Here is a 22,820-nt window from a genome sequence, read left to right as displayed (position 1 = left end):
TTACGTGTAAATAAAGAAAATATCTAATAAAAAAATGTAACTGAAAAAAAAAAGTATATGTTCCCCTAGAGATGGAAATATGGTGAATTGTGAGCTTCCATGTAGGTGCTAGGAATCAAACCTGAGTAGTTTTCAAGAAAGACACTTCAAGATGACTCTTCACCACTGAGCCATCTGCCTAATTCCTCAAGCTGAGTATTTTTTTTAAAGACACTTGAATTTAACTGGCCTTTGACAGAAGGAAAAGCACGGAGTCAAAAATCAATGGTGGTCTTGTGTTCCTAGTCTCTGCTCCAACTTCAGGGAATTTGCAAAGGGACTTGGAAATTTGTCATGTAAATGCCATCTGAAAAGAAATAATTTGTTCATTTGTACTATAGAAATGCCAGTGTTTGAATGTTTGCCTTATGCGCTGCACATGGAGTTGTAAATGTCCAAGGAGACTGGGCAAGTCTAAAACCTGGGAAATACAGTCCATATGGAATCTTTTATTGTGATTTGGCCCATGTTAGAAATGTTGTTAAAGGGAAACTGAGTCTGTATACTGTTAATTGCTGACTGCTCCTTAGGAGGCCAACTACATACAACCCATTCTCAGCTTTCTGGGGAAAAGGACTATGTCTCACAAATACAAAAGTATTCACATAATTTCTTTCATTGCATTTTCATGAATTAATGATGTAAAGGAATTTTTATGAATCTATATCATCCTAACTATATAAAACCTGTGCATTGTCCAGGGATGAGGCAACAGTTTTCCTTAGGGATGGGTTCCTGTGATATCTAATCTTGGTTGCCAATTTGACTTCATCTGGAATCAACTCGAACTCAAGCATTAGGACACTCTTGTGAGGGACTTTTCTTGGTTGGATCATTTGTGGTCAGAAGATTTTAATGAGTTGAAACCAAATATCTTACTGAGCTCTTCTACAAAGTCTGGATACACAAATAAATTGCCATTGTTTATAGCCATGGCTTCATAAAGATCCTTTTGACCGATCCTGTAGTTAGTGTTCTTTTCCAATATAAGAAAACAGTCCAATATAAGAAATATCAGTTCAAATGTCACCCCTCTTTCGTATTAGGAGCACCCCACCTTTTAGCTGCTGTCTCAAATAACTAAGCAATAAACTGCTAAATGTGCATCCTTACATTTCTTAGGACACCTCTTGGAGTGGATGTAAGTATCTATCACTGAGTAGGCCTAATTGTCCACTGATTTATAGAAGTTGTAAAGAATATTCCATCTCACATAATGCTTTGCTAGGAGGTATCCAAACTCAGACACTAAAAACCTTTATAGTCTCCCCAGGAGGCATCGGGATTCAGGTGGTATTCTCATTACCACAGCTGATATAATGGAGAGGCTTGCCTGGGGTCTTTGAGCAAGCCAGTTATTGAGAGAATGGAATCTAGGTTTCCCTTTTCCTAGTACACAACCACAAAAAGCACAGAACTCCCAGGAGTGTTACATGTGCAGAAAATAGAGGGAAATGGTGCCCAGGATGCTCGTTGCTGAATCCCCATAGCAACCTTCCACTTATTCCCTCTCCCACTGCACATAAAGCACACCAAAGGGTATCAAACAACATAAAACCTGAATGGTGCCCTTAATTAGGTAAGACCATCATGCTCACTCTCTTACCTCCCACTGTCCAAGCTAGCAGCCCCCAGTTCCTCTCTGTAGTGCCTAAGCCTGAAAGCAGGACATTGTCACAGAAACAATCTTTGCCTTTTAAGGGACCATCAAGCTTTGATGATGATGGAGTTTGATAGCTATAATGTCAAACTTTATATGGCCATAATCCAAGTTTACAATAATACATTAAGCTATAATGCTACTATTTATATCACCATAAACTCAGTTTTATGATGATATAAATAGTCATGCTAATGGCATTAACAGCAGCACACAGTGGAATCCCAGCTGTTGAGTGGCACTTTTATGCTCTTAGCATTGCTATTTATGCTACCATAAGCTTAGGTAGTCAAACTTGTTACATATGAATAGATGAGGAAGATGGATATTAGCATCTTATGCCTGAATTGAGGCTTCTATATTGGACACACCCTCTTCTGCAATAAAGATCCATGTAGCCCTCTATTGGTCCTGCTTGTGTTGTGTGATGTTCTTTGAAAAAACACATATGTTTCCTGGCATCTTCTGAGCAGCCTGGAAACATTATCTCCATGTGATAAGAAAGTGCAAGCCACAGCTGCTGGGCAAACTTACTGTCTCCTTGGCAGCGCAGGGGACCCACGCTCAGCTTGGCTTCTGAGCCTTGTCGGTCAGTATCTCCAACCACCACCTGGCTCACTGGCAGGTGATCTTTGTAGGATAAGAAGCCAGCATCCTTCCTCCTGAATCACAGGGAAACAGAAAAACATTGGGAGGTTGTGTTAGAATTATAGCTTATGTTGTCTGATCACTGATGGCATTTTCAATAGTTGTTCAGAAACATACTGAGTAAAACCCCAAATAGAGTTTGCTCTCCTTCCCCAGTAATTGCTCAGAGCTTGGCTCAGAGGCAACTCTGGCATGGTCATCTGATGGGAAATAGAACTGACATTCTGATTTCCAGAACTCATAACTAATAAGCCTTTGGCTATTTTAGGTGGAAATTAGACTAAACCAGGTGTGCCACGGGCGATCACATGCAGAGTTAATGGAAAGTTCAACAAAGTCACCAGAATGCAATACCAAACAGAAATCTTTGTCTCTTTAATTGGTTTGAAACAATTCCTTTGGAGACCTTCTTCCCTGCTGTGCATCAGCTAAATATGGGATATCTTTTGTTTCCTGGTCTCTCTGTGCTTACTTGAAGGACTGAAATAGTTCCTGGAAGTCTCCAGCATAGAGCAGGTGCTCCGAAAGTACCTGGCTCTATGGATAAGGAGGAGTAGAGCTGGCCCCATTTGGACTTCTGCCTAGGTTATTCTGTTTACTCTGCAGTTGCCCTGTTCCATACCATCTAGCTTGATCCCATACTTACATCTAATTAGATAAATTTTTATTATTTGAGAATTTCATGTATTCATACAATATATTTGTTTATATTATTCACTCCTCTCCCTTCTCAATAACTCCTTCCAGATCTACCCTAACTCTTCATGCCCCTCCCATTTTTATGTCCATTTTTTTTTATAACCCTACTAAATCCAATCAGTACTACCTAGATATTTTTGGGTGTGGGATCATGCACTATAGTGTGGTCAGACTATACCCTTATTGTGTAATTCTCACTTATAGATGAAATCATACTCAAAGAATCTTACATATTGAAGTTACACACCAATGTCTCAAATTCAATATATTCAGAGTTTTACATACAATTGTTCTTATGCCATCATAAACCACACCAAGGGAGTACTAGATCTGCTTTATGCCCAGAGGAATCAGTTTTTACTGATCTATTGATGCTTTCCTAGAGTATAGCTAATTGTAAAACTGATATTCTTTGCTAAATCAGAAAAAAAACCTAAAAATTATCACCCTAGATAACATGAAAAAGGTATTTTCTCAACCTATTCTGGCCAAATATCTGAATAGTAGTCCACAGAATTTAAAGTTGCAAAGAGATACGTATGAAATATACAATGAAAAAGAACACTAGATCCCACATTGCCTACAGAACCAAGTTCACAGATGGCAGTAGGTGGTTTGATTGGCACAGATTTTGATGAGATTTTTCAGCACCTGCCCTGAGAGCAGCTGACCCTCAAAAGGATTTACCTGATATTCTTAGGACCTTGCATGAATTTTTTTATATCAAGTTTTGTATGCAAAAGTGATTTTGTTGGAATCAATGACCTTTAGAGATTGAGGTCAATCTAATTCAGGGAGACATTAAGTACTATTTATCATGTTAGCATAATACACTAATTATATGTGATAGTGGGCTTGTGCAGTAGAGGAATTCTGCCATCCTACTCAGATGAGTTCTGACTCAGACTCTTGCATGATCTACCAGACCTGTTAGCTACAGAAGTAAAACTTAAGTTTCTGGGTCAATCCTAGAACTGTTCTATTTCAATACAACTTTCCTGAGGAGTTTGGTTACACTCAGCTGCTTGTCCCCTGCCTGTGGAGACAACAAACAAGCCTGCAGACAGGCATTTCAGTGAAAACATTAAAAAACAACTTTATTTAAAACAAACACTGATGTTTTCACTCTTGAGAGCTTGTTTTACTACCAGATGGTATGAAAGGTCCCATTCTAGAGGTCTGTCCTGTAAATCCTGTTTATTCATTATTTATTTATTTATTTATTTATTTATTTATTAAGTTTAGGGATGCAATGCTGAGAAAACCATTTTCCCTTCCTCTTGGCAGAAGCAACACCTCAGTGAGGCTGTCAAAGAAATGTGTGGGAGACCATTGTTTGCTACAGCTGATCAGGCTGCCCCAACATGGACTCTCTTGTGCCAATGCTATAGAATAGCACAGGCCAGTTATCTAGAAAGGAGATTTCCATTCAGCAACAAGAGGGGAAATTCCTCTGAGCCAGCATCCTAAGCAAGCCTTCTCTATTTTAATAATACCTTTGCAAGGATCCATCTGCTTTTGTTGGTTTCTGCATCCTTTGGCCCTTTCCTGCCTATGAAGCTAAACTTTTCTCCTGAGATGATTGGCCCGTTCATTCTATTTCATAGAATATAGGATGAGATGTTGCTCAAGTCTAGAACTGATAATAAAATACAATGAAATATTTTAATTAGATTTGTTGTGATTTTGTTTTTCTCACTGGATCCCTATGAATGATGTGAGAAGAGGGAATAATGTTCCCAGGCCTCTTTGAGATAACCAGGTTGGGCAGAGGTGACAGAATGTTCCCCAAGGATGCCTTGCCATCCCAAGATGGAGCAGCACTGCCAGCTCCTCAGTGGTCCTTATGACTAGGGATGCAAGGCCTCTGCTTGTCTATCACACGAGAGCTACTGCAGCTATGGATCACCACAAGGTGACATCAGCTGAGCCTCTAACACACAACAAAGTAAAAGTTTCTGAATACTTCCAGTGATGTCCTCGGTTACCACTGACTATTGAAACTTCCTCAATGCTATATGATGATGTTCCCTGTAAAGCAATTAGAGCAATTAAGAAAACACCCGTCACAACTAGATCTTTAGAACCCATAACTACGTCCCCTATGAAATGAAAGTAATTACAGACTCAATTACTTCTTTTCAGTGGGAATAGATGAGACCTTTTATAAATGCTAGACAATTATCTGTTTCATTTAGAATCTCTTAGAAAAGCCCTTATCATCATTTTGAGATTTTATGCAAAATAGTTTTCTCTGAATTGCCTTTCTGGAATGCAAGCTCCCTGAGGGCAGACATGTTGTTTTATAGAACTTTATAAAATAAACACAAATAGGTAACTAAAGGTAGTTAGCTTCATGTATTTTGTGATTGGATAAGTACACAAACATACATTGACATTCACAAGGCATAATTTTAAAACAGTCATCAGGATGAGTTTACTATTAATGGTGGAGAGATGAGAAAGATAATCTTTCTTACACTGAATTCCTTGAATAATCTTGAACCATTCACTTCTGTAAGTTTAACTTTCTTTAATTAAGATTTTAATTCTTTACAAGGTAATATTCAATAAAAAATTTAAATATGATTAAAATAGCAAAGGTGTTCAAACTTACATACAATATGAACTAACTAGTACCCTCAGAGCTTCCAGGGACTCAACCACCAACCAAGGAGTACACATGGTAGGACTGATTGCTCTGGCAGCATGTGTATAGTAGAGGATGGCCAAGTCATTCATCAATGGGAGGAGAGGCTCTGTGGCCCAGTGTAGGGGAATGCCAGGGCCAGTAAGAGGGAGAGGGTGGAGTGTTGAGCAGTGGGAAGGGTAAGGGAACAGGTGTTTGTTCTTGTTGTTTTTTGTTTTTGTTTTTGGAGGGGAAACTGGGAAGTATGACATGTAAATAAAGAAAATATCTAATAAAAAATAATTGGGTTAAGGCATTATCTTTACCAATTGGCTCTGAAATTATTGTATTGGCACCTTGTCAATTGTGATCTTATTGATATGTAAACCTGATTGAATAATTAAGCCTTAAGAGTCATGTTTCTACCAGGTAACTAGGTGCAAGATGACTGATTGTAGAGTGTGTGGGGCGTTGCATGTAAGAGAGATGATCTTGTTAGCCAGGACATAGTGTTGAGGCCGGTCAGTATCAGTACTAGAGCAGGAACATGGTCTGGTGGGGCAGGAGAGATTGAGGGGTGATCTTTTTTAATATTTCCCACAACAGGTGGAAGACTGCTTTGAACTACTTATAATTTAATCTGCCCATTCATATTTATATTTTAATCTATGCAAGAGTTGCTTATGTTTTTGCAACTCATGGCAAGGGGAAACACTTGATGACCAGCCTTCTGTCAATTTCTGTCTCAGAATATCTAGCAAGCCATGGTCAGTGCCTGGCATCTCAAAACTTAGTCGACAGGAGAGGAATCCTTATCTTGGCTTTGAATATCTTTCAAACACATGGTAAATAACCTGGTTTTCTCAGTGTTTGTCCCTTGTCTTTAATAAACAAAAAGACACAAAATTTGGAATGTCACAGGCACCTGGCCATCTGACCTGTTTTTGTCTGGCCATATTCTTTCTCATGGCTCATTGACCTTTGAGTATGGCTGGTGTAGACTTTTGGAAAGATTCTTTTGTGTGTATACATAATTGCATATATGTGTGCAGGTGCAAGTGTGTTTACATGTGCATATGTTCACATGAATTTGGAGGAATTTAGAAATTTGGTGAGAACAACCTTAGCTATAGTTTTTGAGATGGTATCCACTTTTATTTTCTGAGACAGTGTCTCTTACTGACTTGGAACTCAACCAAGTCTGGCTTGCCATCAAACCCTGGAATATGCCTATCTCTCCTCTCCAGTGCTGGGTATCTAAACTTAGATTTTCATGCTTGCAAGGAAAGTTCTTTACTGACTTGTATTTCTTGTATTTCCCACAACCCTTTAGTTTTATGCTTTAAACGTTCCTGACTGGCTTCATATCACATGTTCTATATATGGACCACAAAGCACAGCCTACATTGTCTTTCCACAGAACTCTGAAAAGGAAAAACATTTCCATTGTCAGCACCACTGTCTATCTTCATTTTAAAACTGGACAAGAATATTCTAGAGTGATGTAGTTCAATTGGGCTTTTTATTTCTCTAACTCCAAAAGACATGGCCAAGCAATCTGATTCCTTCTTTTGGTCCAACTGATGTTTTCTCAAGCTGGTGATAGGGACTTAGTGAGGGCTACAGCAATGGCTGTGCTAATCAGTCTTTCTTATCGGCCTCTCAGACTTCTCTGGGAATGACCAGGTTTCTTTGGCATCATTTGAAGAAGGACATGACACTGACACAGCTGATGCAGGTATCTCTGAAAAACCTATTTCCCACCCAGGAGAAACCCAATTTATTTCTTCTCTTTTGGCTATAATTTTTTTCTAAACCCAGGCCATTTTTAGGGCATCAAATTTATCTAGTTTGATTCTGGTATGAATTAGTCTATTCTTATTTCTGTCAGGGCAGGCAAAGGGATAGGGAATTGAGAGAAGAGGTAGATCTCAAAGATGTGACTTCTACCTTTCAACTGCCTGCACTTCAGCAAGCATTCCTCAGAACTGCTTGTCACAACATAGGTAAAATGAACCAGAGTTGATCATGGTAGAATATGCCTTAAATCTGGCTTTTCCCCTGAGGCAGGAAGAGGCAAGATTGAGACCAGTCTGGTCTACATAGTGAGTTCCAGATGAGTTAGAACTACTGAATATGAGCCTGTCTCAAAAAGCAAAGCAAAACAAACCACCAACAAGTAAACAAATGAGAAACAACGGAGCAGTTTGGGGCTTGTAACTATAAGCTAAAGATGAACCAGGATCAGGAGTTTCCATTGGGCACAAAGCTAAAAAGTTAAAGTGATTACCATAAATACAATTGACTGCCCCTTTGCGGCCAGAACCTAACAAAAGCTAATGGATAAATGTGGTTAGCCACCTCCTACCTCAAACATCCTTCCAGAGATTTGGGTTGCACAGCAAAACTTGTGGTTGACCTTCAGCTAAAGTCCACGGTTATAGGGTGTATGTGTGTGTGTGTGTTTTTCTTCTTCCTTTGGTAACGTAACAAGGTGGAATACAGTTTTTCTGTCTAAAGTTCATGCTATCCTGGAAAGATTGGAGTTGCCATGCTCACTTCATTAAGTGTTTTAGTGAACAAAGAGGAGAGGTATTCAGTTCTTTTCTCTCTGCCAGTGTGTCTATGTCCAGCTTGACTACCTTTTGCTTAATTCACATCCCTTTTCTTGGCTGAGTGGTTCTTGGGTGTGGCTGGGTGACCTTCGGAGAATATTATTATATACCCACTTCATTAAAAATTTACTTATCCAATTTTGTCTTTGTTTCATTCTATGGAAACGGCTTCTAGGAGTGGAGTCCTTAATGTTGGGTTTCTTCACCCAAGTGCCAAGGACCAAGGTTCTTTAGTAACATGTACAAAAACTTCCCCAATTATGAAAATAATGAACAGTTCTTGTCATCATAATTTTTGATTAGCTAAATTTGTTTGTTCAAAAGAGCATCAGTTCTAATTCATTTGGTCCTAGAAGAGTGGATGATATGCTGTGAGTTTGTATTTTATGGATTTCCCCATCTTACCAGGTCCTGTTTTCCAATGAGACAAGAATTCTACTTTTAGCTGAGAAGTATTTCCTTTTCTTCCTACAGCCACCCTTAAAGTCCCTCTCACACAACACAAATCCATGTCAACATTACTCATATTGATTGTCCCTATCTTTTCTATACAAACTTCATACTTCTAAAAAATATGTACTTTGCCATTCCCTCTTTATCCCAACAGGCTATTTTGCTCCTGAACTGGACACAAAAGACTTGCTTGAAGGTAGAGACCAATATCTTTTATTGGGCTTTAAACTATGTGATGCTCTTAAGATGTTCAATATTTGTTTTTATGTTATCAATATCTTGAAAATATTGAGGGATGAAGACACCTGCAAAAGGCATACCCCCTTGGCTACAATAATGAAAAACATTATACTTTAGGATGAGATGGCCCAAATAAAAATAAACCTTTAAATTGACAATAGGAACTGGCACTGAGAATCAGAGGCAGTCAGGAAAGGGGCTTAAGTTTGCTATCAGACTCCAACATGAAGGGAGAAAGATGAATCAAGGAGATCCACAATAAATGATCTGAAATTTGGAAGGAACCCAAAAGAATTGTGGCTAATGGAAATGAGAAGAAACAAAAGCATCTGCCAGGGAAAAAATTGTCATTTCTGTTAAATGTTATAAAATATCTGGTATCAAAAACATCACAGGACACACCAGTTGTGGAAATGTGGAAAGCATTGGTGAGTGTGACCCGGAACTCTGGTGATGAGATGGAGAAAAAGGTCAGTGGCTCATAATTCAATGGGAATTGAGAGAGTAGAGATTACCCCTACACTCTTGTTTTGGAGTCATTGTGAGAATGCAAAAAGCAATGTGGAAGAGCTCATAGTGACTAGCATTTTGTATACAGAGTTGATACGGCTATTTGCATTTTACCCCATACACCTGCAATTAACTTGCCAATATTATTTTCAAACCTTGAATAGCACCTATCACTTCTAGGGCAGACACATTAGAACAGGATTGGTATGGCTGGGAGCAAACGCCCAGCATCCTCTGGTTTGGGATACTATGAACAAGAAGCACATCCTAAAGCGTAATGTCAATCATTGACAGTTAAGCACACAGCTCTTCTGAAATGTGACAGACATCAACATATTTTGGGAAAGGATTTTGGTTTCTCTTATGTCAGCAGAGGAAATGATTGGAATAAGAATCTACTGAGCCAGGTGGTGGTGATGCATGACTTTAATCCCAGCACTTGGGAGGCAGAGCCAGGTAGATTTCTGAGGCCAGCCTGGTCTACAGAGTGACTTCTAGGACATCCAGAGCTATACAGAAAATAATCTGTCTCAAAAAAACCCATATATATATATATATATATATATATATATATATATATATGATGTAAAGAAGCCTGTAAAGGATTTAGTCATTTCATTTCTTTGAGATGTACACTATTTTGATGAGCAATTCTACATCTTCTTCAATAGTGTTGTAGTTAGTATTCTGCTCTGGATACCTTGAAGTAAGAGACATAGATTGTGTGCCTTTAACACTGTTCTCTTTCCTCACAATAATGAAGGGGAGAAAGTTGATCTCAAGATGACATTAAGGTAAGCTTTTGATGAAGCCTCTTCTTGGCTTGTATTTTCCCTGTGTCCTTACATGACCTTTCTTCTGTATGCAAAAAGAGAGAAGGGGGCTCTGTCACACACCTTCTTATAATGTTATCTACTGATAGGACCATTCTTATAAATTCACTTAACCTTAGTTACCTCACTAAAAGCCCCATCTCCATATACAGTCACATTAGGGCTTAAGGCTTTAATAGACAAAATTTATATGGAATAATTTATTCCATAAAGATCATGGAAAGTTTTGAAATTTGGGGTTTCTGGAACTGACAAGTTTGGAAAATAATAACACACCCTCTTGTGTAAAAAAAAAAAGATGTTTGGCATTCTATGTGTGGATGCTATGTATTCTTAATATATCAGTCTTGAAGGGCTAAAACTATATTGTAATGACTGTGAGAAACTCTTAATTGATACACATATATTTAACTTTATGTAATTCAGTATTCTGGAAAAGAAACTTTTTATATTATACGTTTTAATGAATTGATACACAATGTTCAGTATCAAGGCTGTCCATGAAGCATTTTTTGGCATTCTGCGGCTTCTTAAATATAGCTTTGTGGAAAACCATTCCCAGATCTTTAAACTAATATATGAGATTAAGAGCAAAATGGAAGAGAAAATTGGCATGCCCTTAACATCTTAATTAATTATGATAGCTGTGTCTAACACTTTATGTTCACTTCCACCAACAAACAATAGTGGGATGGTTAATTTTGATTGTCAATGTGATTGTATTGAGAAATGCCTAGGAACTTAGTAAAGTGTATCTCTGAGTATGCCTGCATGGGTGTCTATAGGGACAGTTAGGTCATAGAAGCTCTGACTCAATGAATGAATGAATGAAAACTGTAATAGATTAGTAATATGATGGCATTATTGCAGCTTGATAAAAAGATTAGGTGGAACTTTGTAGAAAGTCACTTGGGATCATGGTTCTTGAGGTCATGTCTTGCTTTGACCTCCTCCTGTTTGCCCATTTTCTTTTTCTGCTTCCTGGATGGACATGAAGCGAACATCTTTCCTCTGTCTCTTGCTACTGCCAACATGTTAGGACCAATGTTGACTTTGAATCCTCTGAAATTGAGCCGAAATAAATTATTTTCCCTTATGTCATTTCCATCAGACATTTTGTCACACTGACAGAAAAGTGGCTAAAACAGACTGTATATATCTTAAGCAACTAGGGTGGTCTAACCATCAAGCTTTATTAATACAACTAATGAAATTAATTTTCTTCTTTTAAAGAATGGGAGAAGCTAAGTATCTCAGATGTTCATCAACAAAAGATCACAAAAATTGTGACATACTCACCTAGTAATAGAGAACAGGTATGCAATAAGATGAAGTATAGTGGAACCTTGGTTGTCAACTTGATAGGACTTAGAATCACCATGGCAACAAACATCTGGTCATATTTGTGAGGGAAGATCTAGATAAGGGTAGTTCATATGGAACTATCTGCCCTAGATATAGGCAGTGCCGTTCTGTAACCTGAGTTCTTAGATTGAATACTAAGGAGACAATGAGCACCACCTCTCATCTCTCTGCTTCCCAATTAAAGATGCAACAGGATGACCTGTCTCATGCTCCTGCAGCCATGCCTTCCATGATGATGGACCTGGACCATAATTTCAAAATATAAGCCAAAGATGAGGCTTTAACTTTAATTTGTCAGGTGTGTTGTTATGGCAACCATTAAAGTAATTCTAACATAAAGATAAACTCCAACCTATAGCATTGAGGAAGAGTGTGAAACAAAATGGTTTGTGTTTGTGATTGTATTTACATGATGATCAAAACCAGGCACAAATAATCTGTTGTCTCAGAAGTCCGAACTGTAGTTTCCTTCGGAGGAATTTTCTGGCATCAGCTAAGGATCATGGTCTATAGCTTGATCTGAGTGATGATTTTGTAGTTAGACCAATACATAAAAATGACCAAGCTACACCATTAGATTGTACGATTTGTCTATAATATTTACAGCTCAGAAGGAAAAAATCATGGATAGCTTATCATCATAGTTTTTCTGGTCCCTTCTTTCAATAGAACCCCAAATTATGGTCTTCCCTGTGTCTGGGCTTCTAGCCACCTGGGAGGTAAAACAGTAACATCCTTTGTTGTTGCTCAGATTTCCTATTATTCTTGGCTAATATTGTCCATTTTTGTGCTTTCTTTGTATATATCCCATTTTGGGGGAAACTCTTCACTTATCTCACCTGTCAAAACATGTTTGGTGAAATGTAAACAAGTTAGCTGATTGCAAGTTACTTAATATTGTGCCTATCATGTGGTCAGCATTCAACTAATATTCTTTTTTGTTTGTTAGTTTTTGATTTTGTTTTTTTTGAGACAGGGTTTCTCCGTGTAGCCCTGGCTGTCCTGGAACTCACTCTGTAGACCAGGCTGGCATCGAACTCAGAAATCCGCCTGCCTCTGCCTCCCAAGTGCTGGGATTAAAGGCGTTGCCACCACTGCCTGGCTCAGCTAATATTCTTAACACAAATTAAATTATTAATTATTCATTTAAGTGACACACTCAATGGCAATTTCTCATGGCCCCATGTAATATAAACTAAAGTCATTATCATCACTTCTCTCAATGAGTATTTGTGTCAATAATTGGCATGATTAGAACACAATTCTACAATGTATATAAAGCAGGCTGACTTTGATTTATAGTTCCTCCTAGGTAATGAGGGGTTGCTGCTCTATGTGTGTAGTAAAGAATTGGAAAGGACAAAAATTGTGACATACTCACCTAGTAATAGTACTATATACTATATATATAGTAAAAAGTTGGAGCTTGGGTGCCACCTGAACAACTTTATCATCTCAAAAAAAAAAAACCAAAATAAACAAACAAAAAAATTTTTTTGAGCATATAAGTTAATCTACCTAATGAATATTATACATCTTAACTGGGCCCAACCGTGAAGCTATCCCAGTGTCCCATCTACAAGCTGACTGGAAAATTATTCATGAAATACTTATAAGTTTGAGACAGAATTAATTTGGATTTTTTAAAAAAAGATTTATTTTATTTATTTTATGTGTATGAGTACACTGTAGCTGTATAGATGGCGGTGAGCTCTCATGTGTGTGGCTGCTGGGAATTGAACTCAGGACCACTGCCAGCCCTGCTCGCTCAGTCCCTGCTCGCTCCGGTGTAATTCACTGTAGCTGTCTTCAGACTCACCAGAAGAGAGGGTCAGATATCATTACGGGTGGTTGTGAGCCACCATGTGGTTGCTGGGATCCGAACTCAGGACGTTCGGAAGAGCAGTCAGTGCTCTTACCCTCTGAGCCATCTCGCCAGCCCTTAATTTGGATTTTTAATGCAACAAGTATTTATTGGGTATCCAGTGGGGTTCCAAGGCATTACCACTGGGGAAAGCAAAGCAAACAAATTCTCACCCCAGTCCTCAAGGAGCTTACTCTTTGTGTTGCTCATTTTATCCATGACCGTATGATTAACACTTTCTGTTCTACTATAGCACATCAAGGATCTGTCTGCTTGTTACTTTTATGACTTTTCTGTTGCCTTTCCTTAGTCTTTCTTTATTTCTCATCACTGTAATTTTACACTTCTTCAAGAATAAAACTTACCCTCTTGGAATAATTTTAATATCCTACTTTTATCCCTTTAATAAAGTTCATATTCATTTAAATAGTTATAAGCGTTCTTAAGAGAATCATGCATTTTAATTACAATTAGATAATGAATATTCTGTTACTAGGATTCTGAAATAAAAATTATAATGCCAGTGATAGTAATGTGCCATCTCTAGAATCTTTTATTATAGAATTAACAGTGAGGGTAATCTACTGAGAATAACTAATTTGTTCAAGCTGGTTAAAGCAAGTGCATGTGGAAGTGAATGGTTTAATATTACCCAATAAAAATGTACTCTTTTATTTAATGTCTTTTATTGGGAGGCTATACTACACATCACTAATAATACCATTCCTGCACACAATGCCCCTTTGGCAAGGTGGACAATAGTAAGACCTTACAGTTGGCAGTGCTGAAATGTAAGTCTGCTGGACACAGAGCCCTTTCAGCTCTGTGTGTATCTTTTGTATCATCTTGTGTATTGTCACTCTGAATGTTTTCTAAATGTCCGGACTAGGCCAATTCAAATACGCAGGCAGAGAGAGCTACCTTTCTGACTTTTTCTTAAAAATATCAATACTCTAGCATAGGGAGTAAGACACATCAAAAAGGAAGCACAAGCACTTAGGAGTGAACAGAAGAGAGTGAGATAAAAAGTCTTTTCACTATGTGCATTCCAGGATAAAAAGAGACACAATGCTGAGGTAGGCAGGAGATAGACACCTAATAAAGAAAAAAATAAACCAATTATAAGACATAAAGTATAGACCCTTGGGGAATTAGGTAGAAGACATCTGATAAAGAAGAGTTTATGTTTGAAAGAAAATAGAAGTATGTATCATCAAAAGATATTTGATTCACAATATCTTTCACAGAAAGGGGATACACTTGTATAATCTATGTACAATTATCTCTCTGCATGTGGTTTGTGGTTTTGGTTAACTTCAGCATCTATTTTTTTCCCTGCATTGAGAATTACTTGCATGTGGTTTCTTTATACCAAGTATAGAAGAGAAAATGTTATTTCTAAAGCATTCAAAATAAAGAATATCATGGGCTTGGAATTTGCCTCAATTAGTGAAGTGCTGGCCGTGCAAGGATGAGGAACTAAGTGTGGATCCCCAGCATCTGAATTCCCAGGCTACCCAGCCTAGCTAATGACTGAACTCTGAGTCCTTTGAGTGCTTCTGTCTCAAAAGATACAGTGGAGAACAATAATGGAAGACATGAACACTGACATCTCGGCTCACATGGACATACACGTGTGTGTATTTGCATGAGCCATAACCATATTCATGCACAGTCATCACAAATGCACTGCGTATGTATGCACACACAAATACAAAACAAGAAAAATCATAAGGTCTCTGATATAGCCACTTTGACACACAGAAAGACCTTCAGTGCCACATGGGGAGAACCCTGGCCGCTGCTGTCCACTTTCCTTATGTTTTGGGATGCTGAGCTTAATCTGGATATGATGTCTTAGCAGATATTAGTTAAAAGTTGCCTGTTACTTTAACTTTTATACAGAGCTCATCTAGCTTGACCATCTGGGATATTTTTATATTTATCCATCTAATTTCTGTCTAAGGTTTAGATATGTGCTTTAATTATTTATATGGTTAAACCTGTAGTGAGTTTCTGCATTCAATGTTTATGTGATATTCAGAAAACATCTTTTTGCTGACCTATTCTCAGCTGTTACATTCATTTGCCTCCTGCATGTTCTTGAACTTTGAACTGTACAAAATTTAGCCCATTAACATTTCACCATAGATGAGGGGAGGGTCCCATGAGGCCCCAATTCCCTCAGAGATAGCAGTTGGCCATTAGCAGTTGTTAGCAGGAGATATATCATTTATTCCAGTGATGTAGCTATGCATAAGTTGTCATTGCTCCAGTAAATATCCCTCCCCCAAACATACATACACACACAAACTGATGCCCAGGCAAAAAGCTATATGTTAAACACATGAAAAGAAATCATGAAAGCTGGAGAGATCACTTGATCAAAAGAATGGTTTCATTGGAGAAAGTGGGGAGATGAGGGAGGGGGGTTGGAACTGAAAATGACTATAATTCATTTTATAAATATATAAAACTGTCTAATAATTTAAAAGTTAATTGTAGTTAAATGAATAACAAGAGTAGTTATTCGGGATAGTCCCAACTGGTTGGATAATCATCTCATCATTACTGGGTTGATGTGCATTTATTTGCTTCATAAGTCCCCTGATAGAGAGCCCTGGCTTGCTCTTCTTGTTCTATCAGTTTTTATGCTGATATGGCCATTCTACCACAGAACCCATAATGCTTCTCCTAACTCTTGATAAATCTAATTATTTTTCTACTCATGCTGGAATGCAATATTATGGTATCTGAGCATATTCTGATTCAGAAGTCAAAAAGTGTCATAACTCTAAAGGTTCTGCTCTGTTTGGAGTAGGTTGGGTAGAAAGGTGGCTTGTCAAAGCTATGTTTGCCTGAAGCAGTCAGAAGTCTTTCCTGCCTATAATTTGAAGAGAACTGAAAGACTGAATCCTGTTCCTAGGGCAATGGCCCAGGTTTGCAGAAAGGGAGTTATTTTAAATAGAATGAGACGTCAATCACATGGTTTCAAGTAACTACAGATTTGGTCAGGAAAGTTACAAAATGGGAAGACCAACTTAACATTTTTATTGAAATAATAACAGTTGCTTGAAATAGGTATAGAGTTATGAACACTGATATGTCTGTCCTGGAAAGGTAACAGAGACATCCAAACAGTTGGGTCAAAGAGAGGGATGTTGGCAGGTGTTACTGGTCAAATGGAAAGTCTGTGTTTATCCTCACGTTAGCCAATCACTGGGAGCTTGGAAATAGCCAAGTAGAACCTAGGAATAGCCAAAGTTTACAAACTTGCTAATTCAACGGATGCAGAGGAATGATATTTGACATACTTTATTAAACTTATGTGAAGTAGAGAAACACAGCTTTACAAGGGTCAAAGGAGGAACAATAAAATATTTAAAATCCTGATTTCTGTCTGAGTTATCATACACATGGTTTGATTAATGTGAGGTCTTTCTTTATTGTTATTTTCCACGATGTTTTTAGACCAGTACTCAACATCATCTGTGACCTTGTAGAAATCCAGAATTATAGGCTCCGTCAGAACTCAGTGAAGGAAGAATCTGCATTTAGTAATGAATGGTAGGCACATGAGACCATGCTGTGAGCTGAGGAGTTGTTAGGGTTCATGGCTAACACCAACAGACTTAAAAAAGAGGGAGAGAGGCATGGAGTTGTAAGGGGATGTGTTGTGGGTATCTAGGATGTGTTGGAAAGTTGGATTTAAGGAGTGGGTATTGCCCAAATGCATCATATAATCTGTGAAATAACTAAAGAATAAATTAAAAATATTAAAAATCATAGAAATCCTTTTTCAAATGTTTTACAATTCAACTTGATTTCTATTTTATATATACAGATATACAACAAAATGCTTAGGGAATTTAAGGCTTTAATTTCAGTACATCAATTCTCCTGACAGCTTTAGAACTGAAACATGATTATATTCTTAATTACCTAAAAATGCAGTCATTGCAATTTTGAGCCATGGTGACTTACAGAAACTCACTTCTATTTTTTAGTGTAACTCAGTTCTGCTGCTTCTTCCCATGGTGACATTGACCTGATCATTCCTTTTCCAGAATTTTAAAAATTGTAATGCTATGAACCTGAAACTATTTCCTTGAATGTTTCAGTTCACTTATCCCGTTTCCCAAATCCAGTAGTTTTTTGGTTGGAAGCTATACTTATCTCTATCACCCTTTTAATCTATATTTTCTACCTTATCCCTAACTAGCTGTTATTATTTCTGTATAAACAAGCAACCAATCTCAGCTTCCTCCATGGTACTTGGGAAAATCCCAGTTGTCTTTATATCTAACTCCACATTGACATGGACTTTTAGTTTCACAATAATTTAAGTAATTATATTAAAAATCTCTTCACTTTCAGTCCCATTCTTTATTTTTTTATGGAGCTTATGGGCATATATTATATACACAGAGTAATGGGTTTCATTATAATATTTCCAAGCAATGTATGTAATATATGTTGATATATTTATCTCCTTTTCATGTCCTTTCTACTCTCTTTCCCTTTCCATATCCTCAATACTCCTTTTAGAACCTTCATATCTTTTTTCCTCTCTAAATTCCACATGTAACATGGAACATAGTCTTTGTGAAACTAGTTTACTTCACTTAACATGATGTCTCCTATTCCCTTAATTTTCCTGCAATCTACACCCTGCAAGCTTCATTCTCACTTGTGGCTGAATTGTTGTGGCTCCATTATGTCTATGCTATATTCTCTTTTCCATCTGAGTCAGGATATGAAGACTCCTGTTATTAGAACACGGGAAGGGAAAGGAGCTCTCAAGGTAGAAACAGGGGAGTGTGGAGGAATCTCCCTGTTAGCAGAAAAGCAAGAATTATAGAACAATTAACATTGACTGCTAAGGTTGCTCTTATAGAGACAATATTAATTTTTCTATACAAACATTTTTGACTAGAATGGGAATCAGTCAAGCTTAAGGACTGCCATATTCTAGATTTTTCAAATAAGGCTGTTAACTCTGTTTAAAAATATACTTCTTTCTGTACCCATTGCGAGCTAGAGTTTTGCCTTATCAATTGTAAAACTGCCAAGATTTCCTTAGCATTCACCTGTGAATATTCTCATGTTGTTGATTATAAGTTAGTTCTTTTCTTTCTATTCACCAACATGCTAAAGATCCATACTAAAATATCATTAATGAATCATAACACGGTATCAGACTGGCTCACTGTGAAATTCCTTTCTCTAATAAATCCAAGGATACAATTTTAACCTGGATCAAGATCCAACCAAGATCAAGGGAAATTCTTCAAGCTGCTGCTGCTGACAACATGGAGCTATTCATCCATTCCTGTCACCACAGATACATCTATAAATTAACAGACAGTTACGGTTACTCTATAATAGTGTTGAAATAAACACAGGTTTTAAGGTGCATCTGTGTGTGCTGCATTTGATTTCTTTAGGTAGATGCCCAAGAGAGCTAAAGTCATATCACTTGGCAGTTCTGTGTTTTATTACTTGAGGAACCACCACACTGGTTTCCACAGTGCCTACACTAATTAATATTTTTATTAGTCATGTAGAAGGCCTTGTTTCTGTGTTACAGTCAGCACATGGTGCTTTTTGTACTTCAATGACAGGCATTTTGATGTGGATGAGATGGAATCTTGGTGTAGTTCTGGATTTGCACTTCTCTGAGGGCTGAAAATATGGAACACTTTTTTCATGCATTTCATTTGAAAAGTGTCTGTTTAGTTAATGTTTATCTGTTGACTGGATTACTGATATTTTAGAATTAAAAATTTTTTACTTCTTTATGTATTCTGTATATTAATCTCCTATTGGAGGTATAGCCAGCAAAATTTTTCTCCCATTTTGTAGATTGTGTTCATCAGTTGTGTCTTTGTCTGTGAAGAGACTTTTAAATCTGATATAATTCCATTTATCAATTCTTGATATTATTTCTTCAGTGATTAGAACACTACTCAGAATGCCTTGTCAATGTCTAGAACTTGAAGTGTTTCCTCCTGCTGGACTAAGTCTTACATTAAAGTCTTGGATCTATTTTGAATTGATTTTTATGTAGAGTAAGATATAGGGGTCCCATTTAGTTTTCTACATGCAGGCATCTAGCTTTCTACTCTTTTTGTTATAACTAGACCATCATCCTTCCTCTTCATACCCCTAATACTTTCACTTCTACCTTCCTCAACAGGTAACAATACCTAGAGGTAGGTTGCAGACAAGAGGAACCAAAGGTACTGGGTACCAACTCTACATATGTGGACGACAAATATCAGCTGTCAGACAGGGGAACAATCCCACCACCTTTCTAGTCAATTCATCTTTCACTCATTTTCTTTTTACATCTAGCCAGCAGTCCTTTTCCATCACACTTCGAGGTTAGCTTGTAATTTGATTTCTAATCTCAGGAATAAAAGTAGACTCAATCAAGTGAATAAAGTCATCTTTGGACCTTTGAATTTATCTACATCTGGGTCTATATCTGAGAATGGGATTTTCCCAATATAAATGTGATGTCCCTTCATGTGGGCCTACTTTCAATCATTCATCAAATCCCTTTGCTTCCTGCTGGATCAAGTTCTTTGCTCTTGTGGCATACTCGATTTCACTTCCATCCTCATGCTTTCTATTTCTGTTGGGTCATTACTCCCAGCATGAAATACCCTGCAGCATTTCTCATCTTAAAAACAGTTGTACACATTTTCTCATAGGTTTTGATTTCCTTATGTTATTTCATTTCTCTGTTATTCTTTTTCAGGGATTAGAATCCCTTAGAAGGGCTACTTTTTAAAAAAAAATGATTACATGTTTTTCTTAAGAAATAAAAATCAGGTTCTCTCTTCTCACTGTTGGGTATTTCAGCTAATGTCATCCCCCTTGGGTCCTGGGTGCCTCTTGCATTCCTGGCATCTGGGATTTTCTAGTGATAGAACCTAAAGAGACCACCTCCAGTAGATAGACATCACCCCTAGTGGAAGGATGGGGTCACCCACCCATCTCAAAAATTTTAATTCAGAATTGTCACTATCTAAAGGAAATGTAGGAACAAAAATGGAGCAGAATCTGAAAGAAAGGCCATCCGGAGACTGACCTACTCTCTAATCCATTCCATCTAAAGACACTAAACCTGACACTATTGCTGATACCAAGATGTGCCTGCAGACTGGATCCTAGTATGGCTGTCCTCTGAGAGGCTCTGCCAGCACCTGACTAAGACAGATGCAGATACTTAAAGCCAACCATTGGACTGAGTCTGGGGACCCCAATGGAAGAGTTATGGCAAGGGCTGAAGGAGCTGAAGGAGATTGCAACCCCATAGGAAGAACAGCAATATCAACTAACTGGACCCCTCAGAGCTCCCAGGGACTAAACCACCAACCAGAGTATACATGGGTAGGTCCCTGGCTCTAGCTACATAGGTAGCAGAGGATGGCCTTATCTGGCATCAGTGGGAAGGGAGGCCCTTAGTTCTGTGGAGGTTTGATATCCCAGAGAAGGGGGATGCTAAAGGGGTGAGGCGGGAGTGGGTGGTGGGTGAGGGAGCACCTTTCAGATGCAAAGCAGAGGGTAATGGGGTTTGGAGTTTGTGGAGGGGAGACCTGGAAAGAGGATAACATTTGAAATGTAAACAAATAAAATGATTAATACAAAAAAAGAAATAAAAGTCAGAGGCAGAAGATACTTTCACTAAAGAAAAATTTTGCAATTGCAGCAAGCTTTTTGCTGACAGCAGATAAAGGTATTCATAAGAGCTGGGTAGTCAGAGGACAGATGGCCCCCTTAGAGTCTGTAGTTCACAGGTGTGCAGCAGGTGTCTCATGATCTTCTTTAGCTCTGACTTGGGACCCTGAAGAACTGTTCTTTAGAGTTAAGACACCAAAACCACTTATGTTCAGATATTATCTCTAAGCTTTCAGTGTCTCAACAATGAGCTCAGATACCATGCTTATTAAACATTTTACACAAATCAATCTTTTATATTTCCTGAAAGGCAAAAGTACTGGTAAAACATCCCCTCATCTTTTGTTTGCTTGAAGTTCCCAGTCTTCATTCTTACAGTAGAAGTAGAACACTGTCATCAATGACTTTCTTCTAGTGCTTTACATCATATTTCTCCATCATATGACTCTCATGTCTTATGCTGAGAAGCTGTCCATATAATTTTGGCTTCTTTAATGATATAAAGTGTGTTTTCTTTTAGTCTTTAAAAAAAATCTCTTTTTGGCTATAGGCAGTTTTAATTGTTAACAATTAGATTCTAGGTGTTTCTTTCTTTCTTTTTTAAACATTTTATTATTTATTTATTTATTTATTTATTTAGTCTCTGTCTCTCTGTCTCTCTATGTGTGTGTGTGTGTGTGTGTGTGTGTTGGGGTGTGGCACACTGCATAGATAGGAGTCAGAGGACAACTTACTTTCAAGAGCCAGCTCTCTTCCTTCAACTATATGGGTTCCAGGGATCAAACTCAAATTTTGTGGCTTAGTAGCAAGCACTTTTACCCAGTGATCCATCTCATCAGCTTTTCAACGTACTTCTGGATGTCACACTAATTCCAGAACATTCACAGTCAATAATTCAAAAATGATTGCATTTACCTTCTCTCATTTTCTGAGACTCCAAGTATGCATTGTTGAGCTTAGCCCTTATTGTCTTTTTCTTGTACTGTATGTTTCCCTTATTTGTTTCATATTTATTTCTAAGTATTATTGTTTTTCTTACATGTTTTCCAGGTACCTTATTCTCTATTTACTTATTTCTAATACAGCCTTCTTCAATCATTCAAAAAGTTAACATTTTTTAGGAAGATTTAAGACACTGTCACCTTTATGTTCCTGTGAAGTTTGGGAAAGTTGAACAATCACTTTTAGAAGCCCAAAGACTCATAAACCTAGGAAGAGGTGTTCAAGGTAATTAGTATTAGGGACATGAATCTCCCAACCTTAGTAAGAATACATCACACACTGTACTGGCTGGTTTTGTGTGTCAACTTGACACAGGCTGGAGTTATCACAGAGAAGGGAGTTTCAGGTGGGGAAGTGCCTCCAGGAGATCCAGCTGTGGAGCATTTTCTCAATTAATGATCAAGGGGGCAGGGCCCCTTGTGGGTCGTGCCATCTCTGGGCTGGAAGTCTTGGGTTCTATAAGAGAGCAGGCTGAGTAAACCAGGAGAAGCAAGCCAGCAAGCAATATCTCTCCATGGCCTCTGCATCAGCTCCTGCTTCCTGACCTGCTCAAGTTCCAGTCCTGACTTCCTCT

General features: G+C 37.9%; 1 protein-coding gene across 1 annotated transcript in view; it reads right to left on the bottom strand.

Moving 5' to 3' along the window:
• Positions 1 to 22,820, bottom strand: part of Cntnap2 (contactin associated protein 2) — a 2,139,844-nt gene that overhangs the window by 422,977 nt on the left and 1,694,047 nt on the right. Inside the window, exon 15 of the mRNA XM_031381709.1 lies at positions 2,234 to 2,361. Within this exon, the coding sequence (XP_031237569.1) occupies positions 2,234 to 2,361 (128 nt within the window). The remainder of the gene's footprint in view (positions 1 to 2,233; positions 2,362 to 22,820) is intronic.

Source organism: Mastomys coucha, unplaced genomic scaffold (assembly GCF_008632895.1).
Source record: "Mastomys coucha isolate ucsf_1 unplaced genomic scaffold, UCSF_Mcou_1 pScaffold20, whole genome shotgun sequence".
In the NCBI taxonomy this organism is placed as follows: domain Eukaryota; kingdom Metazoa; phylum Chordata; class Mammalia; order Rodentia; family Muridae; genus Mastomys; species Mastomys coucha.
Note: the sequence above shows the minus strand (reverse complement) of the source record. Positions and strands in the feature narration are given on the sequence as shown.